The sequence below is a fragment of the Sardina pilchardus genome, chromosome 2 (assembly GCF_963854185.1).
Source record: "Sardina pilchardus chromosome 2, fSarPil1.1, whole genome shotgun sequence".
Classification (NCBI taxonomy): Eukaryota; Metazoa; Chordata; class Actinopteri; order Clupeiformes; family Clupeidae; genus Sardina; species Sardina pilchardus.
The window spans coordinates 38,418,193-38,441,084 of NC_084995.1; the positions used below are offsets into that span (position 1 = coordinate 38,418,193).

The following is a 22,892-nucleotide window of genomic DNA, read 5'->3' on the forward strand; positions in this document are numbered from 1 at the left end:
ACCAGTGACATGAAATGCAGAGCTATCTGTTCCAAAGATTTACTATTACGGAAGCTCTCACGGAGCTAAAGGCAGCTAAGACGACAGCAATCATTTCCACACATGGGGGGGAAGTGTGGGAAGATATGAATTCTCAAAATCTCCCTGTAAATCACTGTAGAACCCTCTAGCTATGTACAGCTGTATGTTCCCTCTTGAGAATGCTCATTGGAATGTTCATGTGTCCAGCAAAATATGATAGCCTACAGTATGAGAAATTCCTAGTTATAAGGAGCCAATTGTTTTCCGCAACTTTCACGCTATTTCTAAAGGATAACAATGTCATGGCAAACAAGGACCCTAAAATGGGAGATCGATGACTTCAATTTTGACTGAGCAGGAGAGCAACTGTTAGGAAGTCCATCACAACAACAGACAATCTGGCTCTGATACACTTCTATCACACTAACTGCTGTCTTTTGGCAGTACTTTTTGGCAGTCGCGCTGTCGTTCTGTGATTTTTTTTTATATATATATATTTTTGCTGTGTTTTCCAACTTGAGAATATATTCATGTCTGTACTTTTGTTAAGTGTGAGTTGAGCAAATTTGCTACCTTGCGCAAGACTAAAATATTCCAATAAGCGGGATCCTGTGAAAGGGAGGGCTTTCGGATGAGTGGGGAGACTGGGGGAGACATCTATCCCCACTGAGGCCTAGTCAGAGTCTCTGTGCAGCCTTGGCAATTTACACCATTCACGACACTGAGAACGATGTTGCACTTCCCCTTCACAGAACAGGAAAAAAAAATGCCAGATGCCCTTCTCCGAATGTGCAAATGTATTTACAATCAAGCGTGAGGTCTTCACGAGTGCTTTTTTTGCAGCGCAGCACCAGACTGGGTAGAGAGGCTGGCTAGCATGGCGCAGCCAATCACTATGGTGACGGATGAGAGGCAAACGAGCGCAGCCAAGCGCTCCATCCTGGCTTTCTGATCCCTGGAAACAGATGCTAGATGCCCCTTAAATCACTGCGAGGGGGCATTTCATTTGGAAATGAGTGCACAGTAACGGTCGCGAACACAGGGAGGCTGATTGGAAATGCGGTTTTACGAGGAGCCATTTTGCATCTGCTCGCACGAGCCACTGGCCGTGTTTGAGTATATGTTTGTGGCGGGCATAAATTGACACATTAAGTTTTAATTGGGGAGCATTCATCCAGTCAGACGGAACACCTGTTACAATTTAGGCGAGCAAATGATCTGTGAATGCACTGGACTCGAAAGGTGTGTGGAGCAGAGCCGGGGTGCAAGTGTGTTATCTGTGTGTTAACGCACTGGCAGCCCGGCGCGCTGGTTTTTTAATGAAACTCCTCGCCGGCTGATCATTCAGGAAGAAGTCTTGCCATCGGGGGAACTAACCTGTGCACTTTGACCTTCGGCAAGGGTCAGCCTGACTTCCGTCTGCCACTGCTCGCCGGTGGCCTCGTCCCGTGCCTTGATCACCAGGGGCGCGGAGCTGGCGGAGGCGCGGCGGAGGCTGCGGAGGGCGTACACCGCCCCGTCCGTCTCCACTCGAAAGGTGTCCGGCTCGCTGCTCTCCAGCCGCAAACGCCCACTTCTGCTGCAGTCCAGATACTTCACTGGAGGACAAGGGGAGACAGAGCAGAGGAGCATTTTTATTCCACTGCGCTTCAGAGGGGTGTGTGTCTTTTTGTTTGTGTGTGTGTGTGTGTGTGTGTGTGCGTGTGTAAGGCAGTGGTATCGGTGGCAGTGGGGCTTGTGGTGGAATGCTAAGGTGCTGGGGGACAAAGAGAGGCCTCTTCACAACCTTCTAAGATTGTGCACTAGACTTGGCACCGAATCAACTATTCCTAGTCTCATGCATAATGGATTTTGGGCTGCGCCCCAAAGGTATTGCTTTAAACAGGTATGGCTTGAAAGGCACAGGAAAAAAAAAAAATAAGACGGCGAATCCGAGAGAATGTACTGCCCTGAAGGATACTGACTGCATCACAATGAAGCGACCTCCGATGCTAAAGCATATCTGACATCACACACAAAAATGACAAATTAGAAAATGTTTAGAAAACATAAATTCAGTCTGGAGATGCAAAAGCCTTGCTTTGGCAGAGTCAGCGCAGGATTTCGCCTCCAGGCATTTGGAGCCGTGAAACCAGAAGTGATATACCTTGTCTGTGTTCTTAGTGTGAGACACACACACACACACACACACACACACACACACACACACACACACACACACACACACACACACACACACACACACACACACACACACACACACACACACACACACACACACACACACAGTCCTCTGAGACAACCTGGTGTCCGACATCAACTCCATTTCCATTTGAGTGGCTATGGAGCTGAACCTCCTGAAAGGCCTCATATACTTGCCTGTCAATCTGTTGTGCACACACACATGCACGCACACACACACACACACACACACACTCACATGCACGCACACCCACACCCACCCTACTGTGAGCTGTCTCTTGCCTGCTTTCCCCCATGTTTGCAGTGGTTTGGCGCACAGTGCTGTGTGTGCTGTGACTGTCTCAACTCTTATCATGTCAAAGCAACTGAAGCCTAGAAGCCCTGCATCTGTTCACAAGAACACCGTGGCCCTTGTGCACTGAGCCATCAGCTTTTACTGAAGGGAGTCAAGAGCTGCCCAACAAAGCTTACCTGGCGGCTGACGCTTTTTACTGTAAAGATAATCGGTGACTTTGTGGAAATGTCAGGTACCACAACAAGGCGAATATTCGTTCCCGATTATTTTAAAATTAAATTGTCAAAAGTCAAATGACAGAAATGAGTTTTAATTGGATTAAATTGTTTTTTAATGAATGTGAAAGTAATTTTACCCATGATGATGTACTTCAGAACTGGTGTAATATCAGAGTAATAGTAATTTAGCTAACATTTCAAATTAATGCAAGGATTTGAGTGTGCCTGCTAATCAATCAAAAAAGGGAAGAATCTTACATCTGAGCATTTCCAAACTAGAATACTAATCTTGTTCTGTAACAGAGAAAATTGGAATACTAAAAGTAAAATGGCCTTGAATAACCGGGGAAAGATACTTATATATATAACTTAGATACTTAGATATATAACATTACAACACTGATCTCTTCCCTTGCACCTATAATGGCACCCTGAGGAAATCCGGCATCCACCATTCTCTACCCTGACAGCAGCGAGGGCCAAAGAGATAATCTGTGAATACACACCTGCTTCACAAGCAAGTTCTGAGAACAAAAGAGATGACACTCAAGCAACAAGCGTTCCCTAACCAATGAATGGAAATGCAATTTCTAGCTTCCTCGATAAAGACCACAAAGTACGGGACAGTCGGTGCAGTGATTGAGGTGCATTCCCATAACAATTGCTCTTTTGCATTTTGAGGAAAAGGTAATGACTTGACAAAAGTACCGCCGCATCTCTCTTGAGTCAGTTCCTCTGAGAGCGGCCCCACCCATCATCAGCATGTAGATGAAATGCTGTGGCCATCATCACACGAGCAAGAGCAGCTCACAAAAGGGGTGGACGAGGCAGTCTGCAGACAGATCCTTTGTGCCCATGCGAGACCCTCGCACGCGTGTCTCCACTGAAAGGAAGGCAGCTCGGTGACTGGTGACCTATCATCACTGCGTGGCTTTTCTCCAGCACAGCTGTATGAATGGCCTGAGGACTGTGGCATTACCAGAATCAGAGCAGGAAGTCATGTTCACAAGTGGGAGGGCTAATGACCCCCCCCCCCCCGCCCCCCACCCCTGCCCAAACACACACACACACACACACACCATTTTATTTATTTATTTATTTGTAGAGTAGATAACATTTTATGGGAGAGATGAGATCTCTCCGCCCTTTATGGGATGGGATCTTTATCCATTTAATCCCAATTCACCTTGATCACTAAAGGGCTCGGACCAGGCAAAACACTGCAATGACAATCACTAAAGGGCTCGGACCAGGCAAACCATGGCAATGCCAATCCCTAAAGGGCTCGGACTAGGGATGTTAACCGGTGACTGTTTGACCGATGGTTGACCGTATCCACGTTAGACGACCAAAGTTGTCGCTAGTCGGTTAAAAAAAAAAAAAAAAAAAAAAAAGAGGCATCTTTATATTAGGCAGTGGACTAAACGCTAATACAGCTAGCCATCTCATTCCAAGAAGATCTTTTTTTGCGTGAAGTTAACACATTATCCCTCACACTCAATTTTTCATAACGCCTGCTTGTAGGCTAGGCTACGTAATAAACCAATAAAAACATTTGGCACGAGGTCACAGCGGTGGCCGGTGCGTCTTTTGCAATCTGGAAGTGCGCTGTTTTATCCATTGGGTTTTATCGTGTTGCAGTCTAGGCAACTTTCCGCATAAGATGGGCTTAGATTTGGAAAGACATTACATCTACATTTCAGGAAGGGTCATCAATGGTAACAGATAAGGTAATGATCATCTTTCGTTATTGTTGTTAGCACTTCCTCAAACTAAGCTGCGTCTCTTCGGAGCTGTCACTTTCATAAGTGAGCCGCGGCAATTTCAGCTTCAAATGAGCTTATATCGCTAGAAAAAATGAGCTTATAACGCTAGAAAAAACGCCTTTATTTGCAACGCGATCACCTTGTACCCAAACCATTTTCGGAGCAAAGGAACCATTTGTCCTCCACTTACAAGCTCATGTTTGGCGCTGTAGGATTTTAAAAAGTGACGTGAGTGAAAGGGCGGCGCCGGGGCTGTGTGTATGAGCGTGGGACAGAGAGATGAGAGTTGGGAAATTGCGTGGCTGTTATTTCAAATAGCATAATTTATTTCAAACGAATCGGTTAACCGGTTTCAACCGGCTAATGAGCCTCGGTGGTCGGTCAAGAAAATTTTTAGTTTTCGCCATCCCTAACTCGGACCAGGCAAAACACGGCAATGCCATTCTACAGTATGTCCCTCCCCCTCCGCCCTTCCATCTTGCTCACTACACTGGGGAAGTACACAAATCACCATGTAAGGCCATAAACCATGTAGAGTAAAGCCAGTGAGTCCCAGATATAAGCCTAGGTATGCATATTCAGACCAAGCGGCACTGTTACGATGCTTTATTTCCAAAGACTGATATGCATATACGAATACCTTATATAAGCATGACAGCTAAGGTAGATAAGTGGCTATGCTCTTCAAGTTCACGGAATATTAGACAGCACGCGGGAAGAATTGACACGTAAAAATGGCAATCTAGCCTCCTAAATTAGACCCCTCGGAGTGTTTTCATATCTGAGGGGCTGGTGTGATGAAATGACATCCCCTGTGAGCCTATTAGAGTCCACTTTGAGTATGTGAACTTGTGTGTGAACTGTGTGTACTTTCTCACTTGCTGCCTTAGGGGTTGAGGCGATGAGATGATGAGATGGTATTTCTTTGTGTGGTATCTGAGGCTTGAAATGCCGGCATCTTCTGCGGAATACCCATTATTGGGGCTGCGCTTGTGGATGTGCTCCGTGTCTGCGTGTTTGTATGCAGACAATTGAGTCATCCAGAGCTTTTGTGACTTAATGACTTATTTAGTGTGTGTGTGTGTGTGTGTGTGTGTGTGTGTGTGTGTGTGTGTGTGTGTACGCACACGCTTGTGTGAGTGTGTTTGCGTGTGTGTATGCTTGTTTGAAAGTGTGTGCTTACGCTTGCAAAGATACGTGATTTCACATCAACATTGCATTACATGTCTATCAGCATTACAGTGTATGACAAAACAAACTGATGGTGGAGCAGATTATGCTTTGTAGCTCTACCAGGCGAGAAGAGGAGAATGTGTGTGTGTGTGTGTGTGTGTGTGTGTGTGTGTGTGCGTGTGTGTGTATCTAACACCACACTCACATTTTCACTAGTATGCAGATTACTATTCACATCAGGGTGCATGGTGAATCTCCCCCTGAACGCTACTTGGCCACTGGTTAGTCCCATTCAAATGGCAGACGACTGGCACAAGAGCCTGGGCCACATCCGGGTGAGCGCTGGCCCAGCCTCGGCCTCTATCTGGGAGTGTTCTGAGGTGGGTTTAACGCCTGGAGGCCCCACAGCACCGAGGCGCCACAGCGAAATGTGAATAAATTCCCAGCAGGCAGTGCAAATTCCAATAATAATGAATGGGGATGTTCAGCATGTGCCTATTCATTTATCACATGCCTCTGCTAGCAGCTAACTGCGCCAGCCTGCATACCAATCGCAGTGGCTAAGCCTGCCCTGCACGCCAGAGTTAATTATTTATCTGGTCGTTATTCCGGCACGCAAACGGAACTCTCATTGTCTCTGGCCAGGGGTGGGGGGGATCCCTTGTCGCCCCCCGTCAGACGAATCGTCATGTCCGCAAAGATAAAGAGCTATTCGGCGTGCTCAGAAATGCCGATGCAGCAAGGGGGGGTTGCTGGTTAGAGAGGAGGGGGGGAGGTGGCGGAAAAAAAGCCCCCCGTCAGCAGATCGAGGGGCCCATCTAATGCCCCACACCAACCCCAAATTACCTCCAGCTCAACGAGCCCATTCACAGCCCCCGGACCCTCCCCGACACTCACCCCTCTCCACATCCCTGCACAAAAAGACCCAGCTCTGTACCCCTCTTTTGTCCGTTTGATCACGTGACACCGCCAACTTAGACTACCACAAACACACAGCGAGAGAGAGAGAAAGAGAGAGAGAGACGTAGAAAAGTGAATAAAATGCCAGAGAAATCCATTTACTAATTCACACCATCTTGCAAAAATCACACCCGAGATATTTCTGTTTTGCAAAAAACAAAACAAAAAAAACCACACACACACACACACACACAAAAAACAAGGAAAAAAGAAACAAGAGTCACACCCCCACTCCTGGCTCAGTCGGCCCCCTTTTCCCAAACTCCCCCTGCGGAGAGAGCAATATGGCGAGGCCCTCTGCGGTACTCGTGAGTGTATTAACTCACTTGACTCTTCACGCTGGCGCACACTCAGCACACCAAAGTGGCAAATCTGAGCTGGTGGGGATGGGGTGGGGTGGGTGGGGTGGGGTTGTGATGGGATGGGGTGGGGTTGAAAGGGTGCTTTGGGATGGCCATGATGGGTCTGTTGAAGTCACCCAGCCAAGGCCCATCAAAGTCCCAACGCCAGGATACTTGGCCCATTAACGCCTGTGGTGGTTGTGGGGGAGTGGGGGGGGGGGGTGTCTCTGGCAGATGCCAAATACTCCATGCAGGTGCTTTATCTGCAACTCCTCCTCATCCACCCTCTCCATCCAACCAGAAACCAGGATGCCTCTCTCCACACTTGATTTTTTGTCAGGCAAACGTCACCCACGCCAAAACCCCATCACTAGCCCACCAGCCTCCTCCTCCTCTCCTCCTCTACTCCTACCCATGCCCAATGTATTATTCAGGAACCGTAACGACCAAATCTAGTTCACACAACCCCATGCTGGCCTGGTATCTAATGCAAGAGGCTGCACATCAGCCATAAAGTCGCACTGTTGTCCTGCCTGTGGAGAAGCTGCTCCAACACCAGCAGCCAGTGGAGCCGGAGCAGAGGAACGATCTCTCTTTAGCTTTTTTTTAATGAGACGGCCACAGAACACTTACGTGTCTGGGTCCAGATCAGTTAAGCACAGGATGCAGCCCTCAATCTGACTTGGGCTAACTCCGTTAATCTGTTCAAAGCACGGCACAAGTTGTTCCACTTATTAGAAAAATAAATAAATAAATAAAAGCCTGCCTCTGAGGGGGAGCCTCTATTCCAACTGCCTGTTTCATTAAAAGGCTGGTAAACATGGAAACGTATAATATTATGCTATTTCCCTATGCTCCAGCCGTTGCTTTTAATAAGAATGTTATGACACATACAATTAAATTACAGCCTAGGAGCCGTTAAAGGGCACTTTGTTTTAAAAAATAAAACAAAATAAAATAGCTTAATAGTAGTAATGAGAAAACATTCAGGGGGGAAAAAAAACAAGTGACTTTCATGTTTCTCCTTAGCACACAACAAACCCCCACCTTGGACACAAAGCTCTCCATCGCACATGCGGCACGATTCTCTCCCATCACTGTCTTCTCTGGCTCGTTCCATCTTGGGCAGACTGACCTGAGGGGCCCTGGCTATGCTAAACTGACACCCCATGAGACTCACATCCCTGCCTTTGCCCATAAATGAGATGTTCCACGATTCCTTAGTCTGCCTTTTGTGCATTTAGCAGTGCGCTCACACACACATACACACACACACACACACAGAGAGAGAGAGAGAGAGAGAGAGAGAGAGAGAGAGAGAGAGAGAGAGAGAGAGAGAGAGAAAGAGAGAGACACGCACACACAGAGACACAGACAGACACACAGACACACACGAACACACGGATGCCCATTTGCTTTCCCCCAAGGGCCACCGATGCACTCTGACAGACATTGTAGTCTGACGACAATAACAAGGTAAGCAGATCGACTGGCTGCTGGGATCAGAATCACCCCCATTTCCATCTGACTGGCCTTGCCGCGGCTGCATTAAAGTAGAGAGTGCTCTCCCCTGCTGGCTAGCCTCCTTTTAAAAAACCCCAGCCACACCGCAGTTGCTTTGTTGACAAAGCTCCTGTCCAGAATAGCAGGTCTACCTAGTGAAGGTAAAAATGTATGCACAAAAAAAGTGTGCAATCCAGGAGATTGCCAACACTCCCAGCTGTAATTAATCAACACCCTGACTAACCTATTTGTGTGGCACAGCTTCTATTTACTTCCGACAGGCTTTTAAAAGCTTTTTTTCAGCTTTCTAACATCCTTATGTCAACTGTTTTTTTTTGTTCTGCTTTGCAAAAGAGGAGCAGGTGTTAATGTTGCAATCACACCACTCCTAACCCCATCATAAACGAGGCAAATCTGCATGTTCTTTATTTATTTTTTTATTCCTGAGCCACGACACAACGGAGTCATCTGGATTACCCTGCCACTGGATCACAAATGGCGGGGCTGTGGTCTGATAACGCTAAGCTACACCCGGGTGGCGTTATCGGCCCGAGGCCACTGGGATTTGGTTCTTCGCGCACTGATGACGGCTGCTTGATACCGCGGCTTTAGCCGGGTATTAAAAGGGGCGAAATTTGCCAGGCGTCAAAAGAGTCTTTAGCTCTCTATCTGTGGCGCCCTATGCCTTTGCCACCTCGCTCCCTGGAAATGGGAACTGAGCAACAGGGGCGGTGGTGGAGTGGAGCGAGGGCAGGGACTCGTCTCACGATGACACTGGGTGCTGTTAGAAACTGTTGCTTAGCGCCTGACCCCCTCCAATGCAGTTACAGTAGCTCCGGCTACAAAGCGACTATCAAGACAGTCGTTGAGCAACACTGCGGTAATGTGCTGAGAGGGTGGGAATAAAATCCCATCCGTCTCTAATCTATTACTAGCGAGGTACTGTACCGCAATCAACAGTCTTCACAGTACATGGGCCATTGCAGTACAAGTCGGCGGCTGTGTGATCAAAGCCACGCTGTGAGTGGGAAATGCAGCTCATTACCGGCCTTATGCATGCCTGTTAAAGGTAACCCCACGAGACTCGGAGACATACATGTTGATTCTCACAGCCACACGCTTTGATAAAGGTCATTCCGCTTTTCATGGCACTCCACCCTTTTGGGTATTTAATGGATAGAGATGCCCCTGCGTGTGCACACTGCTCAGTCTCTTATGAGAGATAAATGGGTAGAGACGGGTGAGAGGGAGAGACCAGGACTGATCAAAAGAAATGGTGGACGTAGCCTACATGGCCATACAGTTCTTCCAATTATGTGGTTTCCACACACAAATATCTCCACTGCTGCAAATCATTATCATTATTATCATTATTTATTACCATTATTATTATTATTATTATTATAACATTACCAAACATTGTCCTCGATCCAGAAATGCACTTTAATATGTTTGCAATGCTGGCCTTTAGGAGTGACTGTTAACTCTGACATTACTCTTTGAATTGGCCATTTTCTCCACAGTATCCCGTCTTTCTGAAAGTTGCTAAGAAACCTTGAAACCCAGTTGATAAGGAGTTCAGCTGTGATTTGGGGCGAGGGGTGATCACTCTGTGTGTATGTGCGTATGTGCGTGTGTGCGTGTGTGTGTGTGTGTGTGTATGTGTGCATTTGTGTAACATACAAACATAGGAACTTTGCTGTGAGAATTGCTTAATAAAGCACCACAAAGGTGCTAAGAAGGAAAATAAAGTGGGATAAAGGTGGCTAGGCTACATCTCAGTGCAGCTGTGGAGAGCCTGTCAGGCATCTGCTTGCCAATGGCCCTGAACCCGTTCAGAGATTGTTTCTGTGTCCATACGCACTGTGATGACAATCTCTGTCCACTCATCAAAGGCCAGCGAGTGATCATCTCAAATGAGGCGTTAGCAAAGGCCTCTAATACGAAAACAAGGGCTTCAAAGCCAGTCATTTCAGACGTTTGATCATTCGTGCAAAGATAGTATCACATAGAAGACACAAGTGTAGAAGGCAAATATTTGCTTGGAGGAGTATCGAATCTCGCCTGATAAACGGTTTCATGTTTTTTTCTTCCAAAAAGGTCCCTGTTGGGCCATTGAGTCCTCTGTTCACAGCTTACATACTATTGGAATAAAAGGGCTTCCTTCCCAGTATTTTTTTTTTTTGTTTCTTTCCCTCAGAACTACAATTGTTTGCACACTTGACCAAAAATAGCAAGACAGAGCTATAAATGTAAAACAACACATTAACAGCTCTCTGATGAAGCCACACAATCACGATTGACTTCCAGGTATTCAAAACAATGGGCTGAGGACATGATCAACACAGTCATAACATTTTACCGGTTTAAGACCCGTCTCAGAATCTCAGAATCTTTCAAATTGAAAACAGGGATACGCAGAGCTGCTAGCTGCTAGCTTATAGGCTTCTGGCTAAACGACACACTCATCCATAAACACCATCCATCAAATCCCACAGTAAAGGAGCACTAAGAACCTAAGCCTCATGCAGAGTGACTGAGGCTCTTCATTAGGATTTAATGAGTTCAATAAATAAAAATCTGGTGGTCAACCAGCAATCAACCTCTCTCAGACTCCAATCAGCAGGACCAAATTTAAACAAATGCTCAACTGCCCAAGTTTGATTGAATATTGACAGCAGACTGCTTGCATAACTTTGATCGATGTCACACAGACTCAGTGGCCTGTTCCTTCCACTGGGACTTAAAAAAAAAAAAATCCCCAGACTCAAGTACTGGCAAATTAGTCAACAGGACTGCAACTGCTCACATGTAGCTTTGAGAGTTACTACAGGTTAAAAGCCATCAAGTCTGGCAACCTACAGTGCCTCCACCAGCCTATCAAATTGCTCAGACTGTGATCATACCAGTTTGAGAAAACATGCCAAAACAAACAAACAAAAAACAAACATTAGAGTTTCGAGTAAAGGACCAATGGGTGAGTGTGAATTTAAAAAATGCGCTGGTGGTGCACACATTCCGGGCCCGAAAATGTGCAAGGGCATGAAAACACGACGCTGCCAAGTTCGGGGAGAGCAAGCCGCTCCGCGAGAAACCCTTTCATGGCTGAGCCCCGGTGCTTGACAGCCTGATCTGCTGGGGATTCGGCAGAGGCGAGCGAGCTCTTCCAGCCATTTCCCTTCCCCACGAGACAGCAGAGAGGCGCGCTTGGCTCAGCTCAGACTCCTCATCCCTCCTCACAGCCAGCCATTGCCACCAGAGTTAACGACAGTAGAAGGAGCGGGGGAGGGGGGGAGGGGGGGGGGTGGAGAGGAGGGGGGTTTAATATTAATCTTTTCAGCAGCCACAAAGGATCCTCCCTGTGACTGAGGGAAGGATGCCTTTTGAGTAACATCAGCCGGTGAGCACCTTTTACCATCTCAATGAGGCCCGGCAGTGGTGGCTGTTGCCAAAGAAAATTTACACACTTCTCCATGAGAAAGGAGATGGCCGGGGGAATAAGATAAGTCTGCTTTAATGAGTCCACTCCAGAAAAACACAAGCAAATAAGACTCAAATTGTAAATCGCAAGGATTATGTCTCCATCCCAGGAGGTTAAGTGGCATTGCCTGGTAGGAAGTCTATTAGAGACTCTTACAGGGGGACATCTCCATACTTACAAAAGGGAAGGAGTCCCCCGCTACCCCCGGGGAGTGGAAGACACAAAGTTTCAGCTGGATGGAATATGGTGGAGAGGGAGATGGGAAACGGGAGCACGGAGATGTGGAGGGGGGCTACAAAAGGAGCCACGTAACTAGAGAGAGCAAGACAAAAGAGATTTCCCTGGGGCTCGCCAGGCCACCCCACTCCTCATATGATTTCAATTTTGATCAAATTAACACGCTTGTAGATCGGGGAGTGATTCAATTCTGACAAATTGCTCGAGCCACCACCCCTCCTCCTTCCCCACACCTCCCCCCCCACCTCCTCCTCCGCCCCACTGGCACCTCCACCATCCCTGAGCCTGGGCGTACACTTCGTTAGCTGCCCCCGCTTGACACTGCGTCACCCTGCATCCGCCATGGCATCAGGGATGTGCTCAGGTGGCCAGGTGTGTCGGCTGGCCATCCATGCCCTCATCCTATCCACCCACTGAATCAGCACCCACAGAAAAAAAAAAAAATTAAAAAAATAACAGGGGTCACGTGTGTCGACGTACACCGATGCGCCTCCAATTGCTACTACAAATTGATAGGAAATACTAGCCGCACGCTTTTCACCTGCACGGCAACCTCTTAATAAGGACGTCAATGCCGCTGAGGATTTAATGCAATCTAAAACAGTTTACGATCCACACCCCGATGTTCGGTGACAACGCAGCTAGGCGCTCACACACGCACAGTGGACCGTACATCATGCTAAGTTCAAGCCACAGTGAGTGAATACAATGAATATTTCCAATTACACGCACTAGTTCCCTCTATCTGTTCAACTAGTATTCTTTCTGAATAATAGTTGGAGCAGACACGTCTGCCGCATAGAATATCTCCAGGGGTTCTATTCTCAGACCACACAAACAGATAACTATCCTAATATTACATGTGTTATTATGCCAGACAATTTTGAACTGTTTAGCTGAATATTGCTATCTTTTTAAAGTCATTAACCCCACAAATCTATGCATACACTCATATTCATTCATGTTGTTGTAACACAATACACAATTGAAAAAAAAAAATGTATGCAAAACAGTCCCAGTTGAAACCATGCAAATAATGCATTTTCATTTTTTTTCCCCTTCATTTCAAAAAGAGTTCCAATACAACATTCCACCGTTTTCCCTATTAGGGGCCAAAAAGAAGCAGTCTCCGTGCAATTATGTCACAACGCATAAAGCTGAGCTGTGTGCAAAGGCCTGGTACCGAGCAAGGAAATGGGATTTCTGCACTCTAAAGAACGGAGCACTTTTTTCCCTTTTCCCTGAGATCGGCCCAGGGAGATGAGAGAAGACTTCTCTTGAAAGCCCTTTGGTGGGGAAATCAAGCGGAAGACAAAAGAAGGTGAGACTGACCGACTCAGAGGCAGACCTTAATAAGATAGCTTTTCCCCCAGATTTTTTTTTTCACCTCGCTTGCAGGATGGAAACTGTGATTTATGAACAGGGAGGAGGCCAGAGATCGTGAACACAAACAGAGTTAGCACCTCCTGTTAAAGATAATTAAACTTGAGAACAATTCTCCTATTCAAAAAACAAAGGAAAGGGGGAAAAAAAGCTAAACAATTCTGCAATCACCATGTTTGCTGGAGAGGAATAACAATAATTTGTTTTGCGTGGCAGACATTTTTTCACTTTCTTTTATCCAGGAACTACACAATCAATAGCATTTGCCAATGCTGGAGATATAAAGGGAAATCATCAGTAGAATATGTCAGTCCATCATTAACTCATAAGCCTTTATATCTGTAGGCCAAGCTCAGAGAGTAAACCACACAACACTGTCTAGACTTAAGCTCTGGACCGACAAATACCGCACATAACACATGACAAGGCTTGGGGAAGGTCTTCTCAAAGACAAAAGAGAGAGAGAGAGAGAGAGAAGGGAGAGTGAGAGGGAAAGAGAGAGAGGAAAAAAAAAAACTCCTGCCGTGTGAAGTGCCCATAAACACACTTAGTCTGGCGGTGGGAGAAAGACTGCTCAAAACAATGAGGACGTGAAAGAGCTGCCAAGCTGCCAAATGCACACACGGCAACCATGAGCCACGGCATGTTTGAATCAATATGTGTCAAATTCTGCTTGGGATACAATTAACAAGAGGCCAGGAGGTGCGGAGAACACATGAGAGATGAAAGCGTGTGGGATCCATCTTTGCAAGAAGCAAAGGCAGAGGCACTTTCCAAAGAAAACACAGTGGGGGTTAACAGGGTGGTGTGTGTGTGTGTGTGTGTGTGTGTGTGTGTGTGTGTGTGTGTGTGTGTGTACACACACAAGTCTTTACATCTTTTAGACAGAGAGAAAGAACAGAGAAAATAGACAGCGCCCCTATCTGCAGTCTGACCATAACGGCTGGAGAGAGGCAGAGCCATTTGTTCCACATCCATCCGCATTTGGGCCGCATGTCCTCGCCTGTTGGGCCACAGCCTCGTCGCTGGGTCAAGCTGTGTCTGTGACAACACTAAGAGCTGAACCTGCTTTGACCTGGCTGAGTCTTCCTCCCCCTCCCTCTCCAAGGTCGAGATAGGAGATCATCTGAGCACAATGAAATTGAGAGAGTGGAGTGGAGGGAGGTGGGTGGGTGGGGATGAAGACTAGGGCTGGGGTGGAGTTAAGGGTGGGGGGGGGCACATCCATCTGTGCAAGCAATTAATGTCTGTGTCTGTGGGCTGGGTGAATCACGTTCTCTCCAGTGGACAGGGCAGACTTCTGTAATTGCACTGATGGCTCTGCCGGTAAATAAATAAGGAATCTGTCCGACAAAGAGTGGCCATTCAAGATACCAGAAACACACATGAGCAGTGTGTGTGTGTGTGTGTGTGTGTGTGTGTGTGTGTGTGTGTGTGTGTGTGTGTATCGTCAAGGAAACCTGTAAGTACATTTAAGTGGAAGAGGAGAGTGGTGCTAGGTTTTCTTGTCATTTTGAATACCTTCCCTAAACCGATTTTAAATCATTGTCTTTTCTGTGTGTCTAGCACAAACAAAGAACCTTTGAAAACAAGTTAGGTGTCATCTTTTGGGAGTTGGATTTCATTTCTTTAAAGGAAAGCAGATTAATCCAGCAGGCAGCTTGCTATGACATGCATGACTGCGTTTCCAGATAGGCTTGCAACATATATGTCTCATCAAACTAAAAATCCGCAAAGAAAATCAAATGATTTTCATATCTACTGTATATTTTCCACACACCATGCTCCGTGTGTGTGTGTGTGTTCACATACATGTACATCTGTGTGTGTGTGTGTTTGTTTGTGTGTTTTCCAATGAAATATTGCCCTGATGTCACCAAGAAAAATCTGCACCAAAATTAAAACCTAAGTGTTGAACTTAAAGATTTATGTCTGAGAGATTTTATGTAGTGTAATTTTCCCTAACCACAACATGTGAATACATAGTGGTAGGGATAATGACAAGCACAGCGGCACAGCGAATGTGTCTGCAGCTTTTTAAAATTGGCTCCTAAGTGCTCTTGTGTCGTAGATGGAAATGGTGTGTGCTTGTAGCGCTCCCTGCTAATGCATCTCCAGCAGGCCGTCGAGAATGAGACAATGTGTTCAACACAGAAGACTCCAGCATCTCTCTCTCATTCTCTCATTTCATCTCTCTCTCTCTCTCTCCCGCTCTCATTTCCTCTCTCTCTCTCGTTCTCATTCTCTCTTTCTGTCTCTCTAATCATTGGGGGCGAGCGGGTTGAACACCAGATCTCTGCAGCTGGGCTTTATGACAAGCACAATGAAGCCCAGATTAAGGATAGGCTGGGTGGGGGTTGTGGATGGAGACAGACTCCAAACACATCTGCCCTCAGTTTGGATCCTGCTACAGCAGCACACAAACTACTAGCTCCGGCATGTACAAATTTCCCTCTCTCTCTCTCTTTCTCTCTCTCTCTCGCTCAGTCCCTCTATCTCTTTTTTTCCCTTCCTCTCTCAGACATGCCTTTCTACGCAAATACTGGCAGGCACTGGAGTGTTGTAGGAAAAGGCAGCTGTCGTTTTCGTGATGGAGATGAGTCTAAGAACAAAGTCACGCCGACCTTAAAAAAAGAACCAAAAAAAACTCCAGCGGCTTATCAACAAGTCATTGTGTGCTCGGGAAATCAACATGTGGGTCTTTGAGCAGGCAGGGACGGATTTTATGGCTGTGCCCCTATTACTAATACTTAAAGATTAGTCAAGAGGCTCTCTAATGCTCTTTCAATTCAGTATACTGCAGTAATGACAACTCCATGCCAAAGTCTATCCAGAGGATGATGCTTACTCCTCCATATCTTCCAGCAGTTTAATGGCTTTGTGGCAATTCCTTTATCATTCCCCATGATTACAGTCAGTTTATAATCTCCTCCAGTCAAGATGTGTCTTACGGTCAAATAATGGCACTCACATCTGTGCATGTGTCTATCGCAAGAGTTTTTCCTTTTTTTCTTTTTCGAGGCAGCATAAGGAGATGACAATTAGGTGTGATGAAACATCGTAATTGTTCAGTAATTAGAGCGCGCTTTTAGACCTGGGCTAACAGCACATTAGTCAGCTGCTCAATGGGCTTCAGAACAGTAAAATGAGGCGAAAACAATGCCTCCACCTGAGTCACCAACATACAAATGGGGATGAGAGGAGAGAGAGACAGAGAGATGGAGAGAGAGGGGACAGGCACTGTATGCATTACCAACCTTTCTCAATCCCCCCCTGTAACACACACACACACACACACACACACACACACACAACACACACACAACACACACACAACACACACACACAACACACACACAACACACACACACACACACACACACACACACACACACACACACACACACACACACACACACACACACACACACACACACACACACACACACACACACACACACACACACACACACACACTTTTTTTCCTATCTTTACTTGTCTGTTATCATTTCTTCCATTGGACAAACACTGTGGCGTGGCCATGGAAAAGAGGCCTTGTCAGGACGTGGCCTCCGTGCCATTAGGACTTCCTGTAGCCTACGTGTTCACTGAGAGAGGTAGCGTTTTTTTTAAAAAACACACAAAAACACACACACACACACACACACACACACACACGCAGTGCAAAGTGCACAATTACACTTCCAGCCACGTGGAAGCAGACAAATCCACTACCCTTACTTCATCTGCCCCCTGACACACACACACACACACACACACACACACACACACACACACACACACACACACACACACACACACACACACACACACTACAATCAGTAGCCACGCAATGAACCAAGCAATCACAGACACACAAGCATACCATACCCAGAGAGTAATTATGTCAACATTCAGTCCACCTGGTTACCTATTTGTTTATTTGTTATTTGCTTTTTTAGCCATTGTTCACGTTGTTTAATCATTCTCTTGTGTTTCTGTGAACCTCATCTGGAGGCCGGTCTCATTTGGTAGCACTCGTAGACAGGAAATTATATACTCGTCATTAGCAGCTGTGCAATTTCCACAATTGTATGCATGCAAGCGATGAGTCGATAGCCAAGGCCTAATGGCTGGAAATAGCTGCAAAATTCCCAGCCTCTTGTTCCGACGAGTGCCTGGAGATTTGCAATGAAGCTGCGGTGACCAGGGGTCTGGGGGGGCGTGGGGGGGTTAGGCTGGCCAGGCCATCTGAACTGGCAGATAGCATGAAACCAGTGGTGCCTTACAGTACCAGCCTGGGGGTGGGAGCCTCTGTGTGTGTGTGTATGTGTGTGGGTGTCTGTGTGTGTGAGTGTGCGTGTGTGTGTGTGTGTGTGTGTTGAAATAGCGAGGGGATTAAACTGTGCCAGGTGGCGTCCCATTTTCTTCCCAAGTCCCCCGCTACGCCTCCAGATATAAGAATAGCAATTTTGGGCCTGGAGATTGAGCCTATTCTTTAGAGCAGTCGGCCAAGCCTGACTTCCACTGCGGGGGATGCATTACCTTGGCTGTGGCTAGTCCTATTATGAAGATTACTGATTGGTCTCAGTTACCCGGCTGACTCGGAGCATTTTTGCCTGTGATTTCTGTCGCGATGAGGAGAGGCCTCGCTTTGCATCGCTCCGAGCTAATTGTCTTTATTGGATAATAAAACTCTTGCTGTGTTAAAAGTAATCTCTTTTTGTCATTTCTTCTAGGCCTTTTAATAACATTCCATCTCACTATGTCTGTGTGCGTTTCTGTGCATGCTTGCATGTGTGTGTGTGTGTATGTGTGAGTGTGTGTTTATCTCTGCCATCAGTGAAATGATATGCTGAATACTAAGCACCAAGATGGGGTCAGAACAGACCAGGTATTAAAGCATTAAAAATTCAAGTGCTTTTGCACAAAAGAGACATGCTGAAAACTGTGAGATGCCAGTTGGAAATATGTCATATTGCATGAATAAAGTGCAGCATATCAGACATGCTGTCACTTGGGACTTGAAGCACTGAATTCAATACTAGCTATTGTACCTACTGTATAATGACAAGAGCATAAAGGACAGGGTTGTAAGATATTATTGAAAATCATTGTGCTGGATTTTTAATAAATAATAAATCATATATTCATATTAGTTTAATTATTTCATTGTTATTGGAAAATTCAGCACAATCTTCCGCCATCTGCCCCCTGGGTTTGAATAATACTGAGAATGATATATAGTCAGAATGATAAACAAAAGTGTTTTGAGAATAAACCGGGAACACAACAACAATAAATCACAAGTTAGTTTCCCAAAAGAAGCTCTGTTTTCTCTGATACCACTCTCTCAGATGGCTACAAGGAAACTTTTAATTTCCCACCAGTCAACTTTTTGGACAAACTCAATAAAACAGAAAGCAGAGTCTACACCCATTGCATCCATTAAATAAAATGCCACAGATCGTACGACTTAACTGTATAGAACTATTGATCCACTTCTCTAGTAATGTGGCTACTCTACTGAGAAACAGATGGCTGTGTGAGGACATGGGACCTATTGCACAGGCAGCTATAGTACAGGCAAGCCTAATCCATCAGCTGCTTAATGTTCAAAATGTATTTTCTAACAGTTGCCTTCCAGCAGATGCCAACGTGATGTTTCAAAAAAAAAAAAAAAAAAAGAAAAGGGAGGGAGGGGGTCCTTGACAACTGCGTAACTGTGTGCATTTTAAAACCCGACCACTGGAGCAGCGCTGTCAGCCATCTCTGTAGAAGCAATTGTATTCCCATCTCCCTATTCCCAGACAGACAACTCCTCCGAAGGGAGAATGCAACCCATGTTTTATGTCTTGACATATTTGATTGTGGTGTTGTTTCAGAATCTACTGCACAGACACACACACACACACACACACACACACACACACACACCAACACAGAGAGAGATAAACAGGCACACACGCAAAACTGAGATGCAGTAATGTGTGGGTTCTGTGTGCATCATCCCTAACCCATAAAAGATGTAAAGGGAGCACATATCTACATGGCGTCAGTTGATTTTACACATCTTCTCCACCTCCTAGCGAGCAACCTCTCTGTCTTTCAGCATGCAGTCATATTACAGAAACAACTACTGACGACAGAGAAAAAGACAGAGAGAGAGAGAGAAAAGAAGGAGAAGACAGGGAGGAATGAGAGAGAGAAGAATGTGAGGGAGGGAGAGAGAGAGAGAGAGAGAGAGAGAGAGAGAGAGAGAGCAGGGCTAACGGATGGGTGGGCCTTTAAAAGCCATTAACTCCACCTGTGTCGGCGTGTCTCTGCTTTCTCTGCTGTCAGAAGGGCCTTCACAATAGAATCTCCTCATATTCATTACACCAACGCAAACAAGGTGGGGCCCTAACATGTTCTCAGACTCGCACTGGCATAAACAACTGTTAACCAGGTCTCTCGCGGCCATGCCACAGGACTATTGTGTTTCTCAGATGGGGGGGGGGGGGGGGCTAGGAGCGATAATGGTCACTGGGTGAGTTATGTTCTGGAACAAGGCGTTGTCCCATGAACCTCATCCACCCACCCGCCCGTCCGTATTCCGTTACACTTCTCCATCTTTGACAATGACGACTTCACAGGGGATGGTCCCCGCAGGGATGGCTCTGGTTACCGTCATTAAAAACACCAAACAGGCTGGTGAGCTGCTACAGTTACACACTAACCTGTGCCCGTGTCTCCTTTTTCATGGCAGGCACTGACGTTTGGCTGCTTTTTGGCGCACTCAATCACCTGAGAGCGTTTAGATCAACACCGTTTACAGTATGCAGATTTTTCAGTTCCAAACTAGTTTCATATCTAGATTATATCTGTCTATATCTGTTCAATTGTAGTCATCACCCGTAGCAGTCACTTCTTTTTTTTTTTTCTTCTCTTTTTCTAGGCTTCTGCCTCTGCATGTCCACAGGCTCGCAGATGAGGCCATAAAACAACTCACACCACCAGTCTTGTCTTTTGTCCGACATTTGCATATTGTAGGAGGGGAGGTCAGAGGTCAGCCTCATCTCAGATCTCTGCTTGTGAGAGGCTATTCGCACAAAGGGAAAGGAGCTCAATGCCTTCATCGTGGCCACTGGAGAACTATGGCTCCCACCGAGCCTGTGGGTTGTGTTCTTGTGTTCTGCTTCTGCTGCACCCCCCCCCCCCCCCCCACCCACCCACCCCCGACCACCCCACCCAACTCCCAGCCCTCCATCTAGTCACCCCAGCAACCAAGCCAGTTCTCTTTGCAGTTCACCTTTTGAAAAAGTACCTGGAGGCCAACACAGTAACCCAAAACTGCCTGCTGCAGATCAGTTACAGCTCGGGCAAGAGGGGGGGGGTTGGGGGAGGTGAGCAGAGATAGGAGCACGAGAGAAAGAGAGAGAGAAAGAGCGAGAGAGAGAAAGAGAGCGAGAGCGCGCGAGAGAGAAAGAGATAGAGAGAGAAAGAGAGAGAGAGGGAGGGAGGGCGAGCAAGGCAGAGACAAAGAGAGAGAGCCGTTGCCTTACTACTTCACTCTCGCCGTTTACACACAGCGTGTTTACAGAGAGCAGGTCTTTGCTAGACTAGCACATTACCGCTACACATCACTGACCGACCTTTCCGCGGCACCACCAGGCGTCTCAGTCTTTCCCCAGGAAAACTCCTCTCCCCGAAGCATAGGTAGAAACCACTGAATAATTACGACTGAATAATTCATCCCGGGGAGGTGCCTGTACACGATAACCTTTTTTCATCTAGCTAATGTTACTGGGTCTGCCGATAACAAATAGAATTTTAATTTTCAGAAAATCCCTTGAAATTCGGTTCAGACAAAGTTTACTCCCCCCACCACCGCGCTCGGCTGTGCTCAAACGAGCCATTAGCGGAGGCCCGTGCAGCCTAAATGAATTTGCAGTTGTTGGCCTTGCATTAACGCATCTAACCCTCTCCTTTAAAGAGGACCTTTGTTGCGATGCCTGGTGATTGACTGTAAGGGCGTCTGTCAGAGTATTAGCAGATTACAGCGTGGCGGGTACAGCTGGGAGGTCAGTCACTAGACGGTCATGGTGAGCGGGTGGAGGCGGGCGGGGGTGGCATGGGTGGAGGGGGAGGGGGGGGGGGGGGGGGGAGTTGTAGGCGACAGCTGTAACGACCCAACGGATGCAAGGAAGAAACCTGGACCACAAACATTTGTGTTTTTCATTCGCCCCTCAGGAATCCGTGTCCAGAGGTCATCGTCATTCCACCGACTTGGTCTCCCCCAACTGACTAGCAACAGCTGTGTGTGTGTGTGTGTGTGTGTGTGTGTGTGTGTGTGTGTGTGTGTGTGTGTGGAGAGGGAGGGGGCGGAGGGTGCGGGGGCCGCTAAACCACATGAGCAAAGAGAGTGGGAGGGGTGAGGCCGAGGTAGGGCAACGTTAGCACAGCATGTCACACAAGCTTACTTCTTCTGCTCACTGTTCGATGGAGAGAGAGAGAGAGAGAAAAAAAAAATCGTGGCACATAATTCTTTTAGAGATCAAAATCTATGTGTTTAAGAAACAAACCCCACTAAGACATGTAATATGATCAACCTCCCCAGGCACAAATAAATCCACCGCCATGAAACGATGGCAACCAGATGAGATTACAGCCAAATCCTGGAACCGTTAATGTTATGCTTTCATATGCCCCCGCTAACCCCCCCCCCCCCCCCCCCCCCCCCCGTTTCAGTCAGCCAAGAGGGAGCCTTTCACCCTGAACCAGCCACTCACCAGACAGACAGTCACTGTCCACCTCGCCATCGGCACGTCCTCCACAACGCCGCTTATCGGCAAACGGCCAGGAGTGGCAAGAGCCTCGTGTTACTTTTACACCATGACGAGGAGGACAGCTGGCATGGAGCTAAAATGGTGACTCAATCTGGGCAAGTCGCTCAACACCTTCCCTCTTTTTTTAACGGTGTCTTCAAAGTGTGGGCAAACTGTGGATTCTCCTCTGGTAAGGACATTAAAGGGGGGTGGCGGGGGGTTTATTGCCCAGCCAGTGGAGGAGTGGAACTTTAATGAGGGACACTGTCCAGCCCTCCCGATGCTCCCTTTACGGCCACACCCCTCCCCCGCGCTTTCACGGCCCACCATGGACTCACCGACATCTGGCTCGTCCATCTTCCTCTCTCCGTGGGCCTAATGGCCAATTATAAAGCCGTGGGCCAGAGGAGCACGAGGCCAGATTTATTGTTCAGTGGATCGTACCCAGGCCCATTTCAACCCCGTCCATCAACCTGGTATTATGTTAGCTGTAATAGACAGGAGG

The 22,892-nt window shown here is 46.9% G+C and overlaps 1 protein-coding gene across 1 annotated transcript in view; it reads right to left on the reverse strand.

Annotated features, from left to right (window-relative positions):
- LOC134073638 (cadherin-2-like) overlaps positions 1-22,892 on the reverse strand; it is a 65,162-nt gene that overhangs the window by 24,070 nt on the left and 18,200 nt on the right. The window contains exon 3 of the mRNA XM_062530342.1: positions 1,399-1,619. Within this exon, the coding sequence (XP_062386326.1) occupies positions 1,399-1,619 (221 nt within the window). The remainder of the gene's footprint in view (positions 1-1,398; positions 1,620-22,892) is intronic.